The sequence below is a fragment of the Micropterus salmoides genome, unplaced genomic scaffold, assembly GCF_014851395.1.
Source record: "Micropterus salmoides isolate LMB-PRFRI ecotype aquatic unplaced genomic scaffold, ASM1485139v1 Ms_hic_scaffold_3, whole genome shotgun sequence".
NCBI classification, from domain to species: Eukaryota; Metazoa; Chordata; class Actinopteri; order Centrarchiformes; family Centrarchidae; genus Micropterus; species Micropterus salmoides.
This window is the reverse complement of record NW_024042261.1, coordinates 6,559,002-6,580,145: the sequence shown is the minus strand read 5'-3', so window position 1 is coordinate 6,580,145 and position 21,144 is coordinate 6,559,002. Positions and strand designations below refer to the sequence as shown.

At 42.9% G+C, this 21,144-nt stretch overlaps 1 protein-coding gene across 1 annotated transcript in view; it reads right to left on the bottom strand.

Annotated features, from left to right (window-relative positions):
• Positions 1 to 809: 809 nt before the first annotated feature.
• The window catches only part of ulk2 (unc-51 like autophagy activating kinase 2), a 39,021-nt gene continuing 18,686 nt past the window's right edge, over positions 810 to 21,144 (bottom strand). The window contains exons 5-27 of the mRNA XM_038694231.1: positions 19,886 to 19,922; positions 17,113 to 17,286; positions 16,554 to 16,627; positions 16,321 to 16,422; positions 16,177 to 16,235; positions 15,854 to 15,936; positions 15,667 to 15,717; positions 15,489 to 15,577; positions 14,935 to 15,103; positions 13,403 to 13,460; positions 10,280 to 10,429; positions 8,712 to 8,857; positions 8,521 to 8,601; positions 7,283 to 7,551; positions 7,003 to 7,181; positions 6,331 to 6,440; positions 5,962 to 6,099; positions 5,587 to 5,828; positions 5,250 to 5,428; positions 4,997 to 5,115; positions 4,705 to 4,862; positions 4,412 to 4,547; positions 810 to 3,639 (exon numbers count right to left, since the gene is read on the bottom strand). Of these exons, the coding sequence (XP_038550159.1) occupies positions 3,575 to 3,639; positions 4,412 to 4,547; positions 4,705 to 4,862; positions 4,997 to 5,115; positions 5,250 to 5,428; positions 5,587 to 5,828; positions 5,962 to 6,099; positions 6,331 to 6,440; positions 7,003 to 7,181; positions 7,283 to 7,551; positions 8,521 to 8,601; positions 8,712 to 8,857; positions 10,280 to 10,429; positions 13,403 to 13,460; positions 14,935 to 15,103; positions 15,489 to 15,577; positions 15,667 to 15,717; positions 15,854 to 15,936; positions 16,177 to 16,235; positions 16,321 to 16,422; positions 16,554 to 16,627; positions 17,113 to 17,286; positions 19,886 to 19,922 (2,868 nt within the window). The 3' untranslated portion in view covers positions 810 to 3,574. The remainder of the gene's footprint in view (positions 3,640 to 4,411; positions 4,548 to 4,704; positions 4,863 to 4,996; positions 5,116 to 5,249; positions 5,429 to 5,586; positions 5,829 to 5,961; positions 6,100 to 6,330; positions 6,441 to 7,002; positions 7,182 to 7,282; positions 7,552 to 8,520; positions 8,602 to 8,711; positions 8,858 to 10,279; positions 10,430 to 13,402; positions 13,461 to 14,934; positions 15,104 to 15,488; positions 15,578 to 15,666; positions 15,718 to 15,853; positions 15,937 to 16,176; positions 16,236 to 16,320; positions 16,423 to 16,553; positions 16,628 to 17,112; positions 17,287 to 19,885; positions 19,923 to 21,144) is intronic.

The following is a 21,144-nucleotide window of genomic DNA, read 5'->3' as shown; positions in this document are numbered from 1 at the left end:
GATTAGAAATACATTCTGATAATGCTGATAACACATCAAGTTGTTGTTTTTATCCCAAAACAGTGAGACCACCTTAAAAAAACAGTATATCCTTGAAAGGTATCTCATCAGAAGGGGTGATATCTTTCTGCCAGTCATTACAAAAGGATATATGTCAATAAAATAATTATATTACAGCACATAATGTACACGTTCTGCTCCAGCTGCCTCAGCTGTGGTATGCAACACAGAGTACTGTAAACAATGGAGTAAATAAACTTCTGATGCTGAATTCTTTTAAGCCTCTTTAGTATACACGCTAATGTGTAAAACTAAGGAATTGACACTCATACGACATGAAAAGGTCAGCTTTCTTTTCGTGTGTTTGTTTTGTGATCAAATTCAGCAGGCTGGTCTTCCAGAGATGCTGAAGATGCTTGGGCAATAGATCAGAAGGAGAATATACGAGACAGACTGGGACACATTCATAAACAAAACTTACAATACAAATGGTTAATTTGAACTTAACCCAATCCAAATCGATAGCGATTCTGGAAGAATAAATAAATGACTTAAAACAGTTGTTTTTTCACTCTGCCTCTTCCACCCTTTTATTATTTCAGTCAAGCTTTAATTTTCTCTCTAATTAATATTAAGTCGTCTAAGGTTTCAAATGAGTGCATTCAAGGTAGCACAATAGAAATGCACATAAAATTAACATTCAACATACTATTTAACAATAAGTCTTATATTCAGATCTTTTTGTCCAAACTCTCAAAATCTGGGAAACTGACACAGAACCAAGCTTAAATAAAACACAGCAAGACAGCTTTATTTTTCCTCTTTTTAATAACAAAGACTGTATTTGTGTTCCATAAAGAACAAAGAGAGACACTCCTTGGTGAGAGACACACAAGTATAACACACAACATTTCTCTTTGAAAAATTGGTGCTTGGAAAGTGTTGCATTTTCAGGGTTGTGACTGACAGCGGGGCTCTTCAAAATGCATTCAGATCAAGCTGGAGAGGCGCAAAACAACAGGGTACATACATTCAAGATTCTAGAGGTTCTACGGGGTAAAATGCAGATGTGGTACCCATGCTTTATCTAAAACAGTCCCATCTTCAGTTACAGTCCATGGACAAAAAAATGGTACAGAGCAAAGATTCAGGCGGTTTCCTTTAGCTTCATTCGTCCCATTTCACTCTGTGTGCAGTAAAAGGCTTCGTGTGGTTCAGAGTGCTCATGACAAGGACGAGGGAAACAAACCCAGATATGTCTAGGAAAAAAAACAGTACATCAGAGAAACAGGCCCAGGGACCGCTGGCTGCCTGTGAATGCATTTATACACATTTTTACACAGAAAAAGAATGTATTCACACCTGTACAGAGGAGTAGGCCTACATCTGCTTTCACAAGAAGGCAGCACCACCGTTTCCATCATTAACTGTATACTACTGGCCTTAATGCACACCTGGCAAGTGCACGTGTGTGTGTATATATTCACACACTCATACATACACAGTTGGGAGCAAAGCAGACGACTTAAGGGGAGGCAGAGGGATGGATGCTAGGCAGTGCAGATTGTGAATCAAGTGTCACAACATTTTGGAACGCGAGTATGACATCTGAGGACATCACGCTCATTTCAGGAAATTTCCTACTGAATGGATACATGTCTTGATCTCAGCAATGAACAGTCCTGGTAGAAAGAGTTCTCTGGAAAGGTTTGGAGCTGCCACAAGTTATATTTTATTCTTTGGCACACCCCTGTTGTGCCAAAATAGGTTTGCTTATCAAACCCTTGGCAGGCATGGATAAAATGTATCAAATTCATCTATGTACATATAAAGATTTGTGCTCTTTGACTGACAGGCAGGGTATCTGATGATATCAACACCCCCAAAACTCAAACCGTGTTCTCACACACACTCACTCCCCTCCCAAAAAGAGGGGGAAGGAATCATCACATGCACCACATACAAATATATACACGTTTGCAAACATCAAGTTTTGTTAAAAAAAAATTAGCTACACATACTGACAGAAAATAAAAAGCTGTAGTATTTTAGTAAAATGAAACTTATTATTTAGGTAACTTGTCAAGTAATATGACCATTCAGTTTCACAATTAACTCCATCAGGGTTTAAAGTGGACGCCTGATTGGTTGTTCAACACTGCAATGTTGACAGGAGAAGGGGATCTCAAGTTCTGGTTCTTCTTCTGAGTATCTAAGTCTACAGACCTTGTGACACTGTGAGCAGGGTAAGCCACTGTTACCCCAAATTCACCTGAACCCCGCCTCACTATGAGCAACACAATCAACAAGTCACCATAGGTCTGCTGCATTCTCCAAACTGAGTAACAAAGGAAACGACGTAAAGCCTGTTTCTGCTATTTGAAAAATAAATACCAAGTTGATAACAGGGAAGAACTAAAATGGCTGCATTCATAATGTAGCCCATTTTTTTCATAGGTCAGACACAACAACTGTATCTGGAATTAAAGGGATATTCAACCAATTTAGCATTACACTTCCATAAAGTTGGACTTTGGACAGATTTAATAATGGTCAAAACTGAAGCAGCAGAGACATCCTGACTTTTAATCATTAATATGGGTCAATATTGTCTTGGATCACAGCACTGTATCCCTGGTTGCTCTCTGCCTTATGTCTGTAGACTTGTTGATCGTGCACACAGAACAGGTACGTTTTGAGGGTGGGAGCAGGAGTGGAAACCGTTCCCCCGCCTTCACATTTCCTTCAGAACTTGTACAGATACACGGCTCCTCTCAATCCACAATAAAGTGCGTGAGCTAACAACACGAAAAAAATTAAAACAAAGCAGTTACAAATCCAGAGGTTCCTCTGCTCACATGGCTGTCTAATTTCTGTAACAGGAGTTTGTGTTTTATGTATAAGTCCACGTTGTTTGTGAGTTGGATCTGTTACAGTGACCGGCCATAAGCCTTCTGCTGATTTCTTCAATATCCTTCCGTTCCAATACTTGAGGTTTTCAAGATAGGCAGGAGACTCAGACGTCCATGTTCTTCTGAACCAATAAATAAGAACAATGACAACTTAAACACAGAGTAAATGACTACTGATATCACATAGTAAGCAGGATTTTAAAAAGATGAACTGCTTCATGGGGAGCTCGAGTCTCTTGAAGCCAGCAACACCGTCTAATAGTCCTGTCCACCTCTTTTTCCTCTGGTAAAAAACAAATGGTATCCTGAAAGAATCACATTAGTTGTTTTTTTTTAAACATATGTCGATCAGATGGTTTTCCATCATTATAGCGTAAGAAAAAAAAATGCACTTTCAAAGTGCATGCATTATGTCCACATCCGGTTTCAGCCTTTTGTTTCTGGATCCGTTGTCATCTTTGGTAGTAAGTTTGTGCATCAGTCGCTTGTCACAGATCAGTCCGTGATGCAGCCAGTGAAACTAACTGATGATAAATACAGATGAACCCTATCAAATGAAAAGTGCTTGAACTGCTACAGGAGGGAACAGCGGCTTCGTGAGGATGGTAGTCAACAGTCTAAGGACGTGGTCCCTCTGTGTATGTGTGTTTATATAGGTGCTGCTACTCGTACAGTGTGACAGTGCAATAGCAGAGGGCTGAGATCCTGCGGTCCACACTGGCTTTGTCTGCAGGGAAAATACACAAAACAACAACATATTAATACACGTCTTTAGCTAGACAGACTACAGGTCTACTAGATTCAATGGGCCTCGTGCAAAAACTTTTTCATATGCTGTATTCTTATTCCAAACCTCTCTTATTTTTCATTTGCTGTACAAGTGTTCCAAGTCAGATTCAGACAAATCTCCTCACAAAGTTAATGAAAATCACTGTCAGCCTGATGAATGAAGAGGTTGATTTCTGTAACATATTTAAACTCCACATTCATTCGGATGAAGGCATCATTTTTCCAAAGTGAAACAAGTGATTTCGCTGTATTGTAAAAGGTCAGACTATCTGTATATGACTCGCGTGCCAGGTATGGAATTTAGTTTGTAGTCAGACATGGCACTTAAAGGACCGGTGTTGTAGGATTTAGTTGCATCTAGCCTCACCCTCCCCTTCCAAGCGTGTAGGAGCGTATGGTGGCTGAACTCATGACAAACGTGAAATGCCCTCTCTAAAGCCAGTGTTTGGTTTGTCTGTTTTAAGCTTCTGTAGAAACACTGGATGGTGGATTCTGTGGAAAAGGACCCACCTCCTCTGTAATAATTCTTATTTTCAGGTCATTATACACTAACGAATATTATATTTTATTTCGGCCATATGCTGCCAATAGATCCCCCTAAATCTTACACACGGGTCCTTTAAGAACAAATCTATTCATATGAGTGGTTCTTGCATGAAGCCCATTGTGTAAGACTTAGTGTGTGCGTGTATCTCAGAGTTTGTACTCACACTTGACCACATTCTCAATGTCAGTAGGGTCCTGTAGGATCTTGGACAGGCCGTCCAGCAGCATGGCAGCCTTGCTGTAGCGGTAGGCTATATCTTCTGTCTGCTTGAACATCTCGTCCAGAGCTGCTGACTGAACCTGACGCACACACACACACACACACACACACACACACCGCATCACATTAGGCTGAGCCGCACACATTATAGCTGCAAGTTGGAAATTATGAGAACCGGTACCAAGACTAAATTCTCATGTTCTCTTTGTGTTTCTGTACTGTGCATCTGACACTCACCATCTCCACAGCATGATTGTAGATGAGCTTCTCTGCAGTGACACTGTTGATCTCGTCAACAAAGCGCTGCTTATCAGAGAAGAAGTGGTTGAGTTTGTCAGTCAGCCGCCGGCAGAGGGAGATGCAGCTTTTGTAGCGGTCATTCAGACTCTTCACCACTGAGAGAAGACAGGGAGAGGGATTAGTATAGTAGAAGTGGGTAAACAGCAGATGTCCCCTCTTTTCTCATTCACAGTTTCCAGTGTCACCGTTAAAGTCAACTAATGGGAGATGACGAGTGAAATGTCCTTACCCTGTTTCACTGCAGTGGAAGGATTGAGCTTGGCTGACTTAATCTGAGCCTTGGCCAGGTGGAGGGAGGAAGCCAGGAGCTGAGCTGCCTTCATGTAAAGCACCAACTGCTCCACCTGCCTGTAGGGGGCAGCACAACCACAGTATATAAGGAGGGTGGAAAAGCTTCAGCACTGCAGCAACACTGCTGAACAAAGAACCTCCTCAGACTACATGATGTTCTTAATTGTATGCGATTATAAGTCAATCCTTACCCCCACTCTTTGCTGAGCTGGCTGATCTGGTCCACAACCACACTGTCCTGGGGAGGGTAGAGGGAGGCGGCCGACACACCGAGCTCTGTCCCTCCAGCTCGAACAGCTGCCATCTCCAGGACACAGTCGGTGAATGAAAGCATCATCCGTAGGTGCATCAGGGTGTCTGTATGCTCGCGCTGTACCAGCAATTGCAAAGATGAAATGTAAAACAAAAAGGAAGATACAGAGTATAGCAATCAGTCATCATCAGTCAGTTTTTGCGTAGTTGTTGATTGAATTTTCCTGTTAAATGATGAGAAACCGACACCAAACAAGGGACTTCACAACCACTCACCTCCATGAGAGTCTCCTCAGGCAGCTCAGGGGCTTCAAATGTGATGAATCCCTCCAAGCTGGGAGGGGAGGTCCCATAGGGGACGTAGCGCAGGCTACTAGGTGCCCCCTCTGACCCAGGGACAATCTGCCCACCCCCAAAACCTCCTGGAGGAGAGGAGCCCATGGCCATTCCTGGAGGAGATCCTACATAGACCCGACCGCTGGTGGAGCACAGGGAGCCGGCTGAACTGTTGGAGCCCACTGAGAGAAGGACAGGGAGGTGAGATAAATACTACTGACAAATACCTTCATGAAGAACACCTCACAGCCTTCCTTTCTAACTGTTAGCTCATTAACTCCCATACTAGCTCAAGTTCAGGTGAAGGGTCCTCACCTGAGGTGGTGCGTGGTCGTGTGCCCAGATGGCTGCAGGTAGGAGGAGTGCTGCTGCTGGGCGGTGAACCCACAGTGAACATGACAGTACGGGGACTCGCTGACCCACCCTGAGCCAGCCCGCTGGGACCTGCAGGGGCTGTGGGAGGAGGGAATTTAGTGGTTTCATTTTCTGTTAAAAGATGAAGTTTAAATGATGGGGAAGTTTAAATTAAGCTTTATCACTGTATGAAAAACAGTATCACTCTAACATTATGTTCATACAGAACTTTTTATATGGAAGAATATAGACAAGACATTCCATATATATTGACTAAATGACTGCACTAAGGCAACCTGTGGTAAACACTACGCAGCAGTGTCCCCATACCTGTGTCCATGGGTCGCTCTGTGTTCAAGCTGTCTGTGCTGCCTTGATAGGCCTGTCCACCCAGAGTGATTCTGATTGGCTGCTCTGACAGACGTCCTGTACTAACAGACCTGCAGAGAAACCATGGACAATGTTGATATTTATATACAATCTCTACATTTCCCATATCATTTGAAGAGGCTGGAAAGTGTCCTTTTCCTCTAAACACTGCCATGTAAATATATATGAGTAACATCAAGGGTCTGTTTAGAAGCATTCAATGCTAGACCCAGACATGTGTTTGGCCTGCATAGAAATGTATCTGATTTAGCCAGAGTCAAACTAAAATGCTTCATTTAAACTCAGTAAAACAAATAAAGTAGTAAATATGTAAATAAAATTACATTTTCATGAACTCGTGTGTCCAGTCCAAAGGGTCACGAGAGTTTTCATGCAAGTTAAGCGCTCCCTACATGAGTACACTACTGATCGATTGTACAGTAAACACTGAATGTAAAAAGTAAATAAATAAATAAATTGTCTCATGTCCGTGACATTTGATTTGATTCTTATTAACTAGACCAGACCTGATGGCCACCAATTTATCAGCCTGTATTATTAAAGCGGAAGCTGAGATGAGAAGATAAGGAAGAGAGAAGGAAGCGGACACAAGTGGGTTTTTTTTAGTCCTACCTGCCAAAAGTCCTGCTGGCCTCAGGGGCAGCAGGGCGTCCAGTGAGGTATGGGCTGCAGTGGTGGGGACAGATATCCCGGACATCTGTCACTGTCTTGGTGGGCACAGGGCTGTCCGCCAGAGCCATCAAGTTACAGGACGCCTGTGTTTTGGGGATCTTGAATGGTGCTGAAATGGTCTGTATGGAAAAAAAAAAAATGGAGCAGGGAAACTTTAGCAACTGATATTTTAGTTGATTTGGTGCTGACCATCTGCACACTTAATAATACCTGCACTTACCTTAGTCGGGGAGCCAATGATGGTGGGCAGGGGGGACTTCTGCAGCCAGTCGGATGTGCGGGGGGAGGAGCCAAGGAGTTTGGTAGGGGAGGAGCCGAGGTTGGCTGGTCGGCCGAGCTGAGGGGAGTGACTGCAGGACGAGGAAGAGGAAGGCTGAACAGGGTCTGATAACTGTTTGTGGAGTTTCTGCCTGTTCTGGTAGACGTCGGTCAGGGTGGGGGCGCTCTGAAGCCGGGCCCCCAGGAGCTGAGAGGATGGGACGGGGGAACCTAGAGAAGGTAGAGGGACTGGATTAGAAGCAGTTCAAGTTAATGGCTCATATAGAATATAGTAGTATAATAACTCATATACTATTGATTCAGATTGATCATGGACAATGTATCTTTGTGCATTCTCTCTGGCAGGTCAGAGGAGACATAACTTCATGTCTCATTTGTCTCTCAGCTGTAGGCAGCTCTAAACTTTGCTCTGCACAGGAACAACAAAAATAGCAGCAGGGAGTGATGCAACTAACGGCGCTTTTATGAGCTTTGCTCCATCACACAGTTCCAACCAGCGAACAACAGCCCTGAGACTTTCCACAGAGACAGTCTTGGTCATAAAAGCTGCTTGTTTGTGTCACTTTCCAAATAGAGGACAAAGTACTGTTGTCTTGTCTGGCTGAGGCCTCAGAGAGCACACTCTAGCAAACCTCTGAAAAAAATTGTTACCATGACACTAAACCTGTTGACACAAAATAACACTGCAGAAGCATTACAACTTCTACGCTAATCAGAGACTTTTAAAAAGAACTTGACTCACATGGTGACTCATGCACTTTGTCAATAATGAAGTCATGACACAGCAGAGAATCAGAACAACAACTGCTGAGTGCCGCTATGCTGATACCTCCTATTTTAATTATATTTTCCTATGTAACATTTTCATACTGGCTTTTTGGCAAAGGGTTGTATACATTTCTGTCCTGTTAGCGTTCAATTAAACTTCTATTGAAAATTGTGATCCATACTTTGCTACACTCCAGCTTTGAAATTTGTAGGTGCTGTTAAGCATTTGCTAAATTCCAGTTTATGTTTAATTTTTCTTTAGATTACCATTTGCTGTTTTGACAACCCACGTTCCCACAGGAACATTAAAGCTGAATATTATCTAGGGAATCAAGTTGGCACCGTTACATGTGGGTTAACTCAGTGGCCAGGTTCAGTAGAGGGCAGCAGAAGTTTTGCTGGTGGACTGACCTCCTGAGGAGCTGCGGCTGCGAGGCTCATGGTTCTGCAGGTGACAGCAGCAGTGACCCAGCTGCTCGGGGATGGTGCCCACTGCAAACACAAACAGTTATTTTCATTTTGAGCTTCCAAGTCCAATTCATGTCTGGAAGGTGTTATTAAAAAGCGGATGTGCTCGGAGACATGTCTGGACATGTCCTTACCAAGAGGGGAGGGGGAGTAAGGCCGGGAGCTGCCTGTGGAAAGACGCCTGCCTACTGTCTGAGGGACGTCTGCAGAGCTGGGGGACCCCGAGCCCACCTTGGGAAACCCCATTGGACTAGTGTTTGAGCGCCTCACTGTGCCAGACCTAGAAAACACAAACACAGATCACAAAAAAGTATGTAGGTAGATCTACAAGACGAGCTACGAGAAAAATGCCCCATCTTATTCATCTCTGAATTTTTCCAAAGACTAAAGTGATAAAAAGAAATATATACAGTTCTTGGCTTACTCAAGAATGCAGATATTCAACTGCTCTCATTTCAGCCTGTTTTGCCTGTCAGTAAATACTTTCGTTTGGCTGCTGAGACAACCCATTAGTTGTACTGTACTAAACCTCAACACAGTTTTGAGTGACAAAGAAAAGAAGCATGTGTGGGAGAATTACACTGCTGGCTTTGCTTGAGATTAAACTGTAAAATAACACCCGCCATCACCTACATGTGGCAAGTAAACTGTGCTGGATTTATTACATTTACAAATGATAGAAACTACAGGTGCACAAAGGCCAAATCTTCTTCTCTCTAAATGCTGGATAATATCAAGAGCGCTTATTAAGAGCTCACAACAGGTCACCCTACTTCTTCCTTCAGGTTTCCAGCCTATCTTAGTATCTGGTGTTATTTGTAACATAAGAGGAAAATTAAGAACCATACAACAGATGAACAAGTTCTATCTGCCACATTCTTGCTCCTTAAAGTGTGAATAACAATATTAACACATTAAGAAGGACATCTGATAGGTCAAAGGGACAGCGTGTCAAAGTGCTAATTCTCCCTGAACAGGTTGACAAGACAGGACAGCTGTAGAGCAGGACAGCTGAAGAAAGCACAGCTATGGGGTGGTGGGTGAGAGGTACAGTACCTGTCCTCCTGGATCTGACTCTGAGGTCGATCGAACAAGCTGCTACTCCAGAAACATTAAGCCAATCCTAATCTTTAGAGCTACAATCACCACAGGGGGAATTTAAGGGCAAATGACAAAGCAAGCAAACCAGCAGGTGAACTCAAGCCCACACAGAAGCCAACACAATAAACACATTAGCAATGCAGCTGATGAAAGCCTACAGTACCTCTGCTGTTCTCCCTTTTCAGACAACAGACTGGAAACAGGAACAACAGAACTAATCTTCCTGTGAAAGAAGGTGCCACCCTTCTTTCTTCCTCTCTGCCCTCCCATCTGCTTTGCCTTCACATAAAACCGCCAACAAACGCTCCCAGCAGCAGGGTGGGAGGCCACAAACTCCAGCAGGTATTTAGCTGATGTAATTTCAGTGAAACTTCATGGCTGATGAAATAACAGACAGGGTTTTCATTACCTAGCCTGAAGACTTACCCCTTACAATAATCACAAGCTGACATAAACAAACAGGTGCCCATTCCATGTGTTTCACCGTCACTAATCACTAATCACTAAAAAAAGATATAAATTATGCAGAATTAAGGCTGAGCCATCCACCACCTCCAACGGCATTTCCTTCAGCCTCAGGTGTAGCGGAGGCAGCTCTTACCTGGGGGAGCTGTACAGCGTGGTGGTCGGGCTGCTGGAGAGGTTCTGCTTGATGCGCTGGTAGTTGCGGATCTGGGTGGGAACAGGGATGGGGGTGGTCTCTGCCCGCGGGGACACCATGGGGGTATGTCCCGGGGTGGGCTGCGGCTGCCTGGAGGGGAAGAACGGAGAGATGGCGGTTAGCCAGTCCACTCGAAGCTGCTGCTGTTTCCATATCTGCAGGACATCTTCAGGCCCATAAGAACTTAAATCTCCAAAAGGTTACTGCTTGTGTAATAAGCAGAACATAAAGCAGGACAACTCTAAAATGCAGGGACTGTGTTTCTACAGCCTCAAGTTCTTTGTTTACTTCGTTGTGGAGGCAGGTTGAGGAACTTAAGTTTAGCCCGGCTGATCAGGAGGGCAGAGTCAGCGGGCGGAAAAAAAAAACCAGGGGCCAGGCTTCCATGTAAACACAGAGGCAGCACCAATCAGCTTAAAGCTCATGCTGCTGGGGGCGGGGCTAGAGGCAGGGCCAGCCAGTGGCACGTGCGAGGCTGATCCTCTGTGTGACACAGGGGAGGAAGTGCAAAGAGGCCCAGCTCATTTGCATTCTTTTGTTATTCCAGAGGAGACAAAATGTCCTAGAACATAAAGTCATGACCGAATCACCCACAGAGGGCCTTTTGCTTACATATAGAACGCTAAAAAAAGAGGAGGAGCGGAGGAAATGGCAGTTAGAGAGCCACCAGTTGGAAACCAGTATTATGTAATGATGTGAAGCCTGGGAGGGTCTGTGAATGAGAGGCGAGGACACGTGAGGCAAAGACTAGTCCAGACAAAGAACAAGAGAGCAGCTGCTTTGTTGGATTCCTGCAACACTGAGATATAAACGTGACCACGTGCTGGCCTTCTCCACACACTTACTGATCGAGAAGACATTTGATACAGAAACCCATGAGGTCCCCCGGGCGTTCCATTTTTCTCCAGGTTGCTAAAAGCTTTATTGATCCCAGCTAAGGCTTAATATGGAGAGAAATGTTGGACGCTCAAAGAAAGAATTTGTAGGTCAGTGAACAGATGCTTTTTAAAAGAGTGGAAAGAAGGAGGAGTGTGACTGGATCTAAAAAGCCAGTCGCCTCTCCACTGACCTGGTTTTTACCTAGCAGCCTAGGAGAAGGGGGATGGGATCCAACAGCTCCAGCCTATTTCTTTTCTTTTTTTTTTTTTATAATTTGTCACTTCTGTTTCTCCTCAGTCATCTCTCCCACTTGCTTCCACTGTCTCTCTTTTCCTTCTTCTAATCTTGCTGTCTTTACATCCTGCCCTTCTCCCCCAAGCCTCAGCTCCTCTCCCTCCCCTCTTCTTCCTCGACTCCAATCAATTTAGAACACACAGGGTGTAGAGGATAAACAAGGCTGTGATTTAGGAGCTCTCTGAGAATGTGGCTGGTGTTACTATTTTGCAAGGGACAACTCCTGTAATGAAGAAAAAATTGGTTCCTCCTGTGTCAGTGGTTAAGTAATTTCTGTAAGCAGCAAAGAAGAAAGCCATTACAAGGACAGCAGTGGAAGGGAGTAAAGCTGGCAGGATGAACGGTTAGAGGAGGATGAGGTGGAACAACAACAAAGTCAAAACAGAGTGAGTGCCATAAAAAAAGAGAACAGAGAGTGAGAGCTGAGCTTGAGGCTGTTGACACAAACAGGAAAGCCGGGAGGCAGAAGAAGTCTACAGACAGCAGGCCTTCTCCAAGTTTCAGAGAGCAAAATATTGTTTCATTTTATCTGAAACTATAATGGACCAATTTAATTAGAGAATCAAGGAACAATAAAAAAAATATTACATATAGCTTTAGAATAGTACAGAAACTCTAAAAGGGTGGAACACAGAACAGCAGTATGGTGAGTAGTAGAAGTAGTAGAGTCTACTAACTGGATTTTAACCTGAAGAGAAAAGGGTCAGTGAATGCATTCATGTTAAAATAGCGTGGCTGCAGTACATGTGAGCTCATTTTGCTCTTTTAATACACAGCTGAGGCAGTCACAGTTCGCTATTGCAGGCGAGTTTTAGCAAGTGTGTGACTCTATTCTTATCCCACAGCCTGCGGTGGGTCAGGTGCTTTATTTAGCACAGCACCACCTTGTTGTTTGGCTCAACATCTGATTCATAGCTCACTAACCATGCAGATTTGGATGTGGGCAGAAGAACTCACTCATGACAAATAGTCAGTGAGTGTGTGTGACATCTAGCGTAAGGCTGAGAGGAGGGTGTTTTGCTGGTGGTCAGAAAGGCAGAAACAAAGGAAGCCTCGCTGGTATAAAATAGATGATATGACCTAACACACATACACGTGAACTCTGTTCACGCTGTCTGTGAAATGGAATCTGACTCATAGCGTCATGTCACCTTTAGTCTATTTTTTACTCTGACTCTTGTCAACATCACGCTCCATTAACTGTGTCTGAATAGTTAGTGATGCTGGGCTACAGTTAAAAAAGAAAATATCTGCAGCATTCAGACCCTTTTAACGCCCTTTGCAATTTTTTATATGACCAATTTCTGCCCAAAATAAACAATTAAAGCCGGCACCATCAGCTATTCTGTTTGTTAATCACAGCCAGGCGACGACAAGACTCAGGAAATCACTCAGTGCTCCAGGACATGAAATAGACTTTATGGTAAGCTAACAGGCTAACTCTCATAAACTCTCAATAAAGATGATAAGCGTATGTCTCAAAATGTCAAACAATACCTCTAATTCTATTCTAATTTTTGCGTATGCTATAACGAGTCCCACAGCTTTATTGCTCTATGAATCAAGTTTTCATTTCTCTTTTAAGGACATTATTTCTTTGTTTATAGCTTTTAGCACGGGTTCATTATGAGTTATGCTGATGTCAAGTACAGTATGTGCGATGACTCTGGCGTTTTCAAACATCGGTATAATATTGAAACCTATCTGTTTGCATTAAAGTGCTGTTCATCTACCAGAAAATATTTTTAGGTGGGTGCCTAAAAACTCTTTCCTGAGGTTGTCCTGAGTGGACGCTTTTAGTTTCTCATGATCATATAAACTCTCATCCAGAGATTAAAAACAATAAACAAATCTGGTTTCAAAGGCTCTGTTCGAGAGCGTCGTACTGACCCTCCACACATGAGGAACTCGCTGGATGGCCGGCGACCCACTCCCATTGGCTGGTCATCTGAGGAGGAAGAAAGGAGGAAAGAAAAGAATGATGAAGGTGCAAAAGGCTTTACTGATGTATAAATCAGCAGTAATTAGGTGATTAAATGGCACTCAAAATGCCAGCTGACACTCCCAATGCTCTGCACTTTGTTCATTGTTTGAGTGGAAGACTAGCAGGTGGATGTGTGTGTGTGTGTGTGTGTGTGTGTGTGTGTGTGTGTGTGTGTGTGTGTGTGTGCGCTGCGGCAGGTGCGGAGCATGAGGGTAAGCGGCCTACTGTTTGTGGACTGAGGTCTAAAATTACAACATGAAATGGTTAGCAGCCATCTAATTTACCAGCTGGGTATTATGTGACATGTGAGTGTGTGTGTGAGTGTATGTGCTGCAGGTATCATGAATGTGACTGTGACTTCACTACATGTGTATTGTAGCCATGGTGTGTCTATAACGAGTGGAATTTCAAAAAATCTGCATCTTGTCCAGAACAGATGTAAATTCTTCCTCTGCATCACGGAATTTAAAAGATAAATTCAGAGCAGTCAGGGCTGGCAACTACATGCACTTTCTGAACACCCAGACTTTACCAAACCTTGTCACAGGTTAAAAAAAAAAAACTAAACTAAACTAAGCCTGTATGGCTTTATGGAGCAGTGTCTTCTCAATAGAAATAACTAAAACGCCTTATGAAAAGGTTAACTGCTTTTAGAATCTTCATTTATTGGATTCAATTTAGTTCAGACAGTCTGGCATTCAGTGTATAAACTGTTTGTTTATGAATGTACATTATGTAATAGGCCAAAGCCATGTCCAAACACTGACTGTGAGAGAAAGGTTCCTGGATAAGAAAATTAGAAATGTCAATAAGTTACATTACAGGGCAACATACTAACAACCAATCAAATCATAGGAACAAAACTATTTCTAACCAATCGTAGGGAAGTCTTTTATGAACACTTAAATCGGCATAGAAGGGCTGAGTTAGCTAAACAAACCACATGCTAATAGTTTTAGCATCAAAAGTTGATTTTTTTTTTTTTTTTTAAATATGGGACGCTCTGAAGTAAAACAGTGCATGCAGAAAACATGCCCCTCAAAATAAGTAAATAAATAGATACAATTTAAAAACATCAAGAAAGAACTAAATGCAGCAAATGAAAACAATAGAAGTTTAGAAAAAAGGACATTAAATTCAGCAGAGACTATCCCACTTCTCAGGGTCTCTCAGAGCAGAGAATTTAACCAATGCAGTTCTCCTATAATCACATTTGCATGAAGGTGTCTCTCATGTAACTCTAGCTCTAGATTATGTGTCATTTTTATTTAAATAGATACTCTGTTTGCAGAGGAATTTTATCCTCAGAGTCTTTAAACTGAACAGAATAGTGATTTAATTAGTTAAGAAAGCCCAACAGCTGATCTCCCTTTGAAAAAATGAGGCAAGTTGGCAGGTAATGCAGCTGTAGTGTACATTATTGTGTGTTGGCACTTACAGCTGTCAGTAGAGATGTGAGGCACCAGCACAAAGTCATCAGTGTCACAGGACGAGTTCTTACTGCTGGTACTTCCTGCAGACTCTTTGGACAGCTGCAGGAAGTTGGGCGGGCCGAGCGGAGGGGATGACAGACCATCTTCTGCTAGTGTCTGCATGTCCGGGAGAGACTGGGTGTCCACAGACAGAGACAGAGAGGGGGAGAGGAGAGAGGAGAAAAAGAAGATTAAGCTGCAGTGTGCCCACTGAATGATGCAATTAAAGCTTCCAGGCAGGGCAGTGCCGACTGTCAAACTAATGTAATCACATGGTTACAGAGAACACTGACGTCCTGGGAACTTGACTTGCCCAGAACTCCCACTGCTGCTGTGAGATCAGATGTGCAAAGACATTAACATAACTAGCAGTGGACTTATTAGCAGCAGTAGCACGAGCACTTAAATTAGCAGTTTGTAGGGTCTGATCATGTTAATATTATTTATGTAACAAAAGGTTGTTAACTTTTTGTTACAGTGTAATCCCCTCTGAGGATTTATAAAGTAATATCAAACTCACAGGAGGGGAGTTGTAGCGAATGCATGGGGAGCTGCCACAGGAACTGTCGGTGACCGTGTTGGAGACGCTGGGGACCGGCACTGGACACGCTGAGGGGAATAATACACCATTAATCAGGTTTTCAAGTTGGATGAGCACAGTGAGTTATCTTGCATGGGAATGTGACCTTTGAGCTTACATTTTTTAATGGTGGATGACGGCTCCAGGAACGGATGGCTGAAAAACGCATCTGCAGAGTGAGGGGTCAGGGACAGGAACGGAACAGATCAGAGACATTTTCAAAAACATTAGGACAGATCTCATGAAACCAAACCTGAACACATAAATTTACCACTGAAAGACATTACCTTTATGTCATTACTCACCAAAGTCCATCCTGTCTTTCTGATTCCTCTGCAGCAGCCCAAGCAAAAGGTCACTAAGCTGAGGTGATGTCTCCCTTGGGATGCTGGATAATGAGATAATGGGAACATTAATAAAACATTGTGTCTTGTAGGGTGCCTGCAGACTGTGCAAAAGGTAAATCTTATATTACATTGCATGTCACATAATGAACTCAGCAGAGACATGTCATCATCAGGCATCATCCATCTGCACTGCTCTCAAGTGTCATCTTTCATGTGGACAGCACAAATCACACACTGTAAAAGGAGCCTTAACACACAAGACCGGAGTTTTTGTGGCTTACATAGGTTGTAGATTCTTGTTCTTCTCATAGAACATCCTCAGGTCTTGGGGACTATTGGCCTAAAAATATTAATAAAGAAATTAGCTGCACAGTCACACACATCTACAAACACATTTATTACCAGTTTGTTGTGCACAACATTACCTGGAACGGTGGCTTGCCGACCAGACACTGGTAGATGACAGTCCCTATGCTCCAGAGGTCGGCCTTGGCATCGTAGTTCTGTGACATGATGACCTCTGGGGCCTGAGGGAGGAAAGGTCACAAGTAAAGATCCAGAGCAGGGAGAGTTGGGCTGACAGGTCATTTTTAAAATGACCGACCTCAGCTGCAATTCTACACACACACACAAAACATATTCAGTAAAACACACTGACCATGTACATGGGTGACCCACAGAGTGTAGCTGCCATCATATTGCTCTGGAGGTACCGCGCAAAGCCAAAGTCAGCTGCAGGACAGAAGCGTGAAACAAACCAGTCAATACGCATGTTTTATTTTTACTAATAACACCAACCTCTATTGTTGGACTTTGAAGAATGCCTGGGAGACAAACACTGGGAACAGTAACACATGCACACAATCATCTTGCACTCAAAACAGAGCTAAGACAGCGATGGAAAATGCTGTTCACTGTTGTTAGAATTATTAATTACAATACTCTAATTCCAAAAAACTTTTGACTGAGGACAACATAGTAGCTAATTGTTTGATAGTCAGGGTTATGTACACAGAACATGTTCTAAGCCCAGTGCCCTTTTGCCTCTAATTCAGCTTCTGTATTTCACTGTAGGACGAGGCACATTATTCTGCTATTCAGATGACAAATTAACAGAAAAGTTACAGGAAATCTGCACTTAGAAGAAGCCACCAACTAATTCTAAACTCAGTTCAAATTTTAACATAACAATGAAGGACTTGTTCTAATTTGGTCACCTATTTTGATGCGAATGCCACTGATGTTGGACTTCTTGCGACCCGCATATGACAGCAGGATGTTTTGGGGTTTCAGGTCCCGGTGGATGATTCCTTTGCTGTGGAGGATGCGCATGGCAGCAGCAATCTGCTGGAGGAAAACCCTCAGTGTGTCTTCTCTTAGCGTCCCCTTAGCTTAAAAAAAAAAAAGAAAAGTGACATTAACCAGTTGAGAACTCTTAGAAAACATTTTCCCCAGGGATGAAAGCCCTGTCCTTTTAAAAAGGTGGAGTTTTTGACCTGTAGCAGAACTATGGAACTGATTTTTATTAGTGAGTCTCTTGTTTTGTTTGTCATGCACATGAGGATACACGTGCACATAAACTTTCCAGCCAATCATTTCATTGAGATTGCCCAGAATTTTCCTGGATAAGTGTCTTAAGACTGGCGTTTTGATTTCATTCATGTGCTTCCTGCTGCCTGATGAAGCACATTACTGACTAGTTGCACTCGCATGATCCAGAGTCAAGATTTAAATACAAGAAAAAGACATGCAATAACTCGACACATCATCGTTTTTTACTGCAGCTGCTCTTACATTCTAATTACTGAAAGCAACCACAACTCTAGAAAAGGTGCTTATCAGCCTCACTTGATTAAAGCTAATAATTAGCATATTATAGTAATAATCCTGAAGTAAACAGTGTAAATTGAGGCAGTGAAGGTCCTATTCCCTGGTGGCAGTGAAATAAATCTAATCCGATGTGAGACTAAGAGGATTCCTCTCTCTTTCTCTCTCTCTCTCTATCATGCCATTGTGAATACAGTGCAGGCATAGATCAAACCAGTAGGCTTATCAACATTAATCTAGGATTTGGGGGGTTAGCTGCTCTCACCACAGTGGACCAACTTCGAACATGGAAAAGTTGTGTAAGTAGTGGAATCATTCACTAGTGAGATCCTCTTATATAATGTAAGATGGCTGTTACCTACACAGCCTTGAAGTAAACACTGAAGCCCTCCACTGATGGGAACATAGTCCCAATGCCTAATGACATCATGATGGACAGCCAGTTGGGTACAGCTGTGTCTCCAGAGCACTATGACACCACAGGCTTCATTAAACAAACACCACCATGTCACCGATGGGTCTGACCGTGACCCATTCTGTAATACGTACATGTGGAGAAGGTACGTTATGCAAAAGTACTTTGATAAGGGAGCTGTTCCAGCCACACAATCAGGTTTTTATGGAACAGCAGTGTACACACCAGTGGTTATCTAACAGATGTATTGGCAAACTGCCATTCATTTGGAGAGATTTGAGATTCCAGAAGCCGACCCGATTTTAACTCGGTGAAACTATATAATAGGCCTAACTATAATAACACATCATGAGTCTTCAGTGTGTTTTTGACTCTCCAGTAGGACACTAAACATCGACATCAAATGTGGAGAATTCACCTCTCTGAAGAGAGGAGATCGGGACAGATCCCCTGAAGCTGACAGGAAAACTGTTATACAATAATAAATAAAGAATGTGAACTGAAAAACAAGGACACTTTGATGGTGTATGTTTAGCTACTGTATGTGGAATATCTATTGCACATCAGTTATTAAGATTTGAACAACAGTTGACTTACTAGATTTATTTCCCCGGAGCTTTCGTCCAAATCAGCACATGTGATGTAGCTGAAGGTTCTGGAAAGAATCTAGTAAGTGGACCTTGAGTGAAGATTTCTGTCAAACTCTATTTCCAAGCTACAAGCTCAGTTATAAAGTGCAATAGGCAGTGATGTGTTTTACAATCAATCTATTAACAGCAAGAACTGTTATTTTGGTAATGAGGCAGAACTTTCTTTAGCAATATGCCCTGTGTGTTTAATCCTATGAATTTTCATAATGTAGTTTCATAACAGACTGAGAAAGAGACACTATTTGTATTAAATCCTAGGTTGTTGACTACCTTTCACACCCAGGATTAGGAGGGATATGGATTCAATAACTATGCCTGTTATCTACACTGAACAAAAACATAAACAATGAACTTTGAATTCTGTTTTTCTTACTTGCCGCTTGAAACCATAACTGTCAGAGTGTCACAGACAACATAAAGATGGCTATACCCCGGCAGTAAAGCAAAACAAGTGGCTGAAACTATAAAGTAATGGGGGTCATGACTACATCACCAGGAGTGAGTCTGTATTTTTTGTTGTCGTCGTTGTTTCACTAGTGTTAACATGCCCCTTTGATGAAATTTACATTGTAACTGACAAAGCCAAGAGGAGGAACGCTGCTGAGGGACGCACTACTATGTATACATGGATTGTTTCATGTAGTTCATTTTTACTTTTTGGTTTTTGGGGCATCACTTTCACTTTCCTACGTATCATCTCAGCTTGACCCGACTCATTAATCTACAACCAGAAATGCTGAACTTTGTTATAATAAACTATCGCAATGGCATAAACACTGGGCCTTTGTACAGCGCTGCAGTGGTTCCCACACACACATCCCCCACACAGAAAACATACAAGCACTCACTCAGACACGCATACATCCAAACAAACAACCAAACACGCGTGCTCTCAACATCCCCACAAACATACATTATTCCATAGACCATCCATCACACAAAGATAATAAATCCCAAATCACATGCACACATTCCCACACCTACTATATTCATAACAGCTGCAGTCACATGGCGTTTCCTCCTCTGCGGCATTAGTAACTTTGTTTTGATGAACACTAACCTATGTGTGTGTGGGAGACAGATTAGCGTGATGCTTACCTTGCAGATAATCGGCAAGATCACCTCCGTTGCAGTACTGGGGAGACAAACAAAGCACTATCAGCGACAATTAAAATGAGGTTCAACAACGTCAAGCTGAGAAGCAGATTTTGGTTTTATGTGTGCGTATGTGTTTATGAGTGCGTTTGTTCAAATACTAGCCCAGATAACAACAGGCTCATCAATTAATCTGCTGAATGTCTGTGGCTTTATCTGTGCTGACAGCCTCTGCTGGAGTGCAGTTAGTTATCAACGGGGACAACAAACAACAACAAAATCAGACGGCTGAGGTTGGTGTGGTAGGTTAAAAGAATGTCAGCTGCTGAGTGGATAAGCAAAGATGACCAAGACTTAATAAAGATATAGTCCACTGCCACTGCATGGGAATCCTCTGTGTAATCCTGCTCACCCTGGCCCTAGCTTTTGAGGTGTGCTTCATATATAGAAGAATGACATATTAAAGGATAAGCAACATAAGCCCTGTGTTAGTAAAGGCTCGTGCAGACCACACGATTTTCAGCGTCGGCCGATGGCCGTGCTGTTCACACTAAATAACTTGCCGTCTTGTGACGGGAGTCTTGAAGTTGTTGCGGCGTTCACACTACGTGACTGCTCAGTGACAGGGGGTCACACACACTAAGCGAGCTGACAAGGAACTCTGTCACCCGATGCTGGTCTCCAAACCAAGAAAGTCAAGAAAACACACGTGAAATGTGAAAGAGGAAATGATGCAAACCTGCACATGAAACAGCTGTTGTTTGTTACTATAAAGATAGCAATTATAAAGACAAAGAATCTGGGTGAAAGAATGTGTTAGCACAGGTTAGAGAGAGAGAGAGAGAGAGAGAGAGAGAGAGAGAGAGAGAGAGAGAGAGAGAGAGAGAGAGAGAGAGAGAGAGAGAGAGAGAGAGAGAGAGAGAGAGAGAGAGAGAGAGAGAGAGAGAGAGAGAGAGAACTGTAGGTGAGTAAGAAGTAAAAAGTGCAGTGAAAAAGTAGCTGCCTGCTCTCATTGGCTGGATGTGGATGTCGTGTCGGCCGACTCCTCCAGATATTTGGCATGCTAGATATCTGGCTGGCTTCAGCGATGTGGCAGTGATGTGTCGGGGAGCTGTTTTGATGCGTCATTGAGTAGCTCACACATAATGACTGGTGACCACTGATCGATGACTGATTTACTCCCGATCTCAGTCCGACGGTCGCCGAGCGGCAAATCGTTCTAAAATCGTGTAGTGTGAACTAGGCTTAAGGTGTTTTTGCAC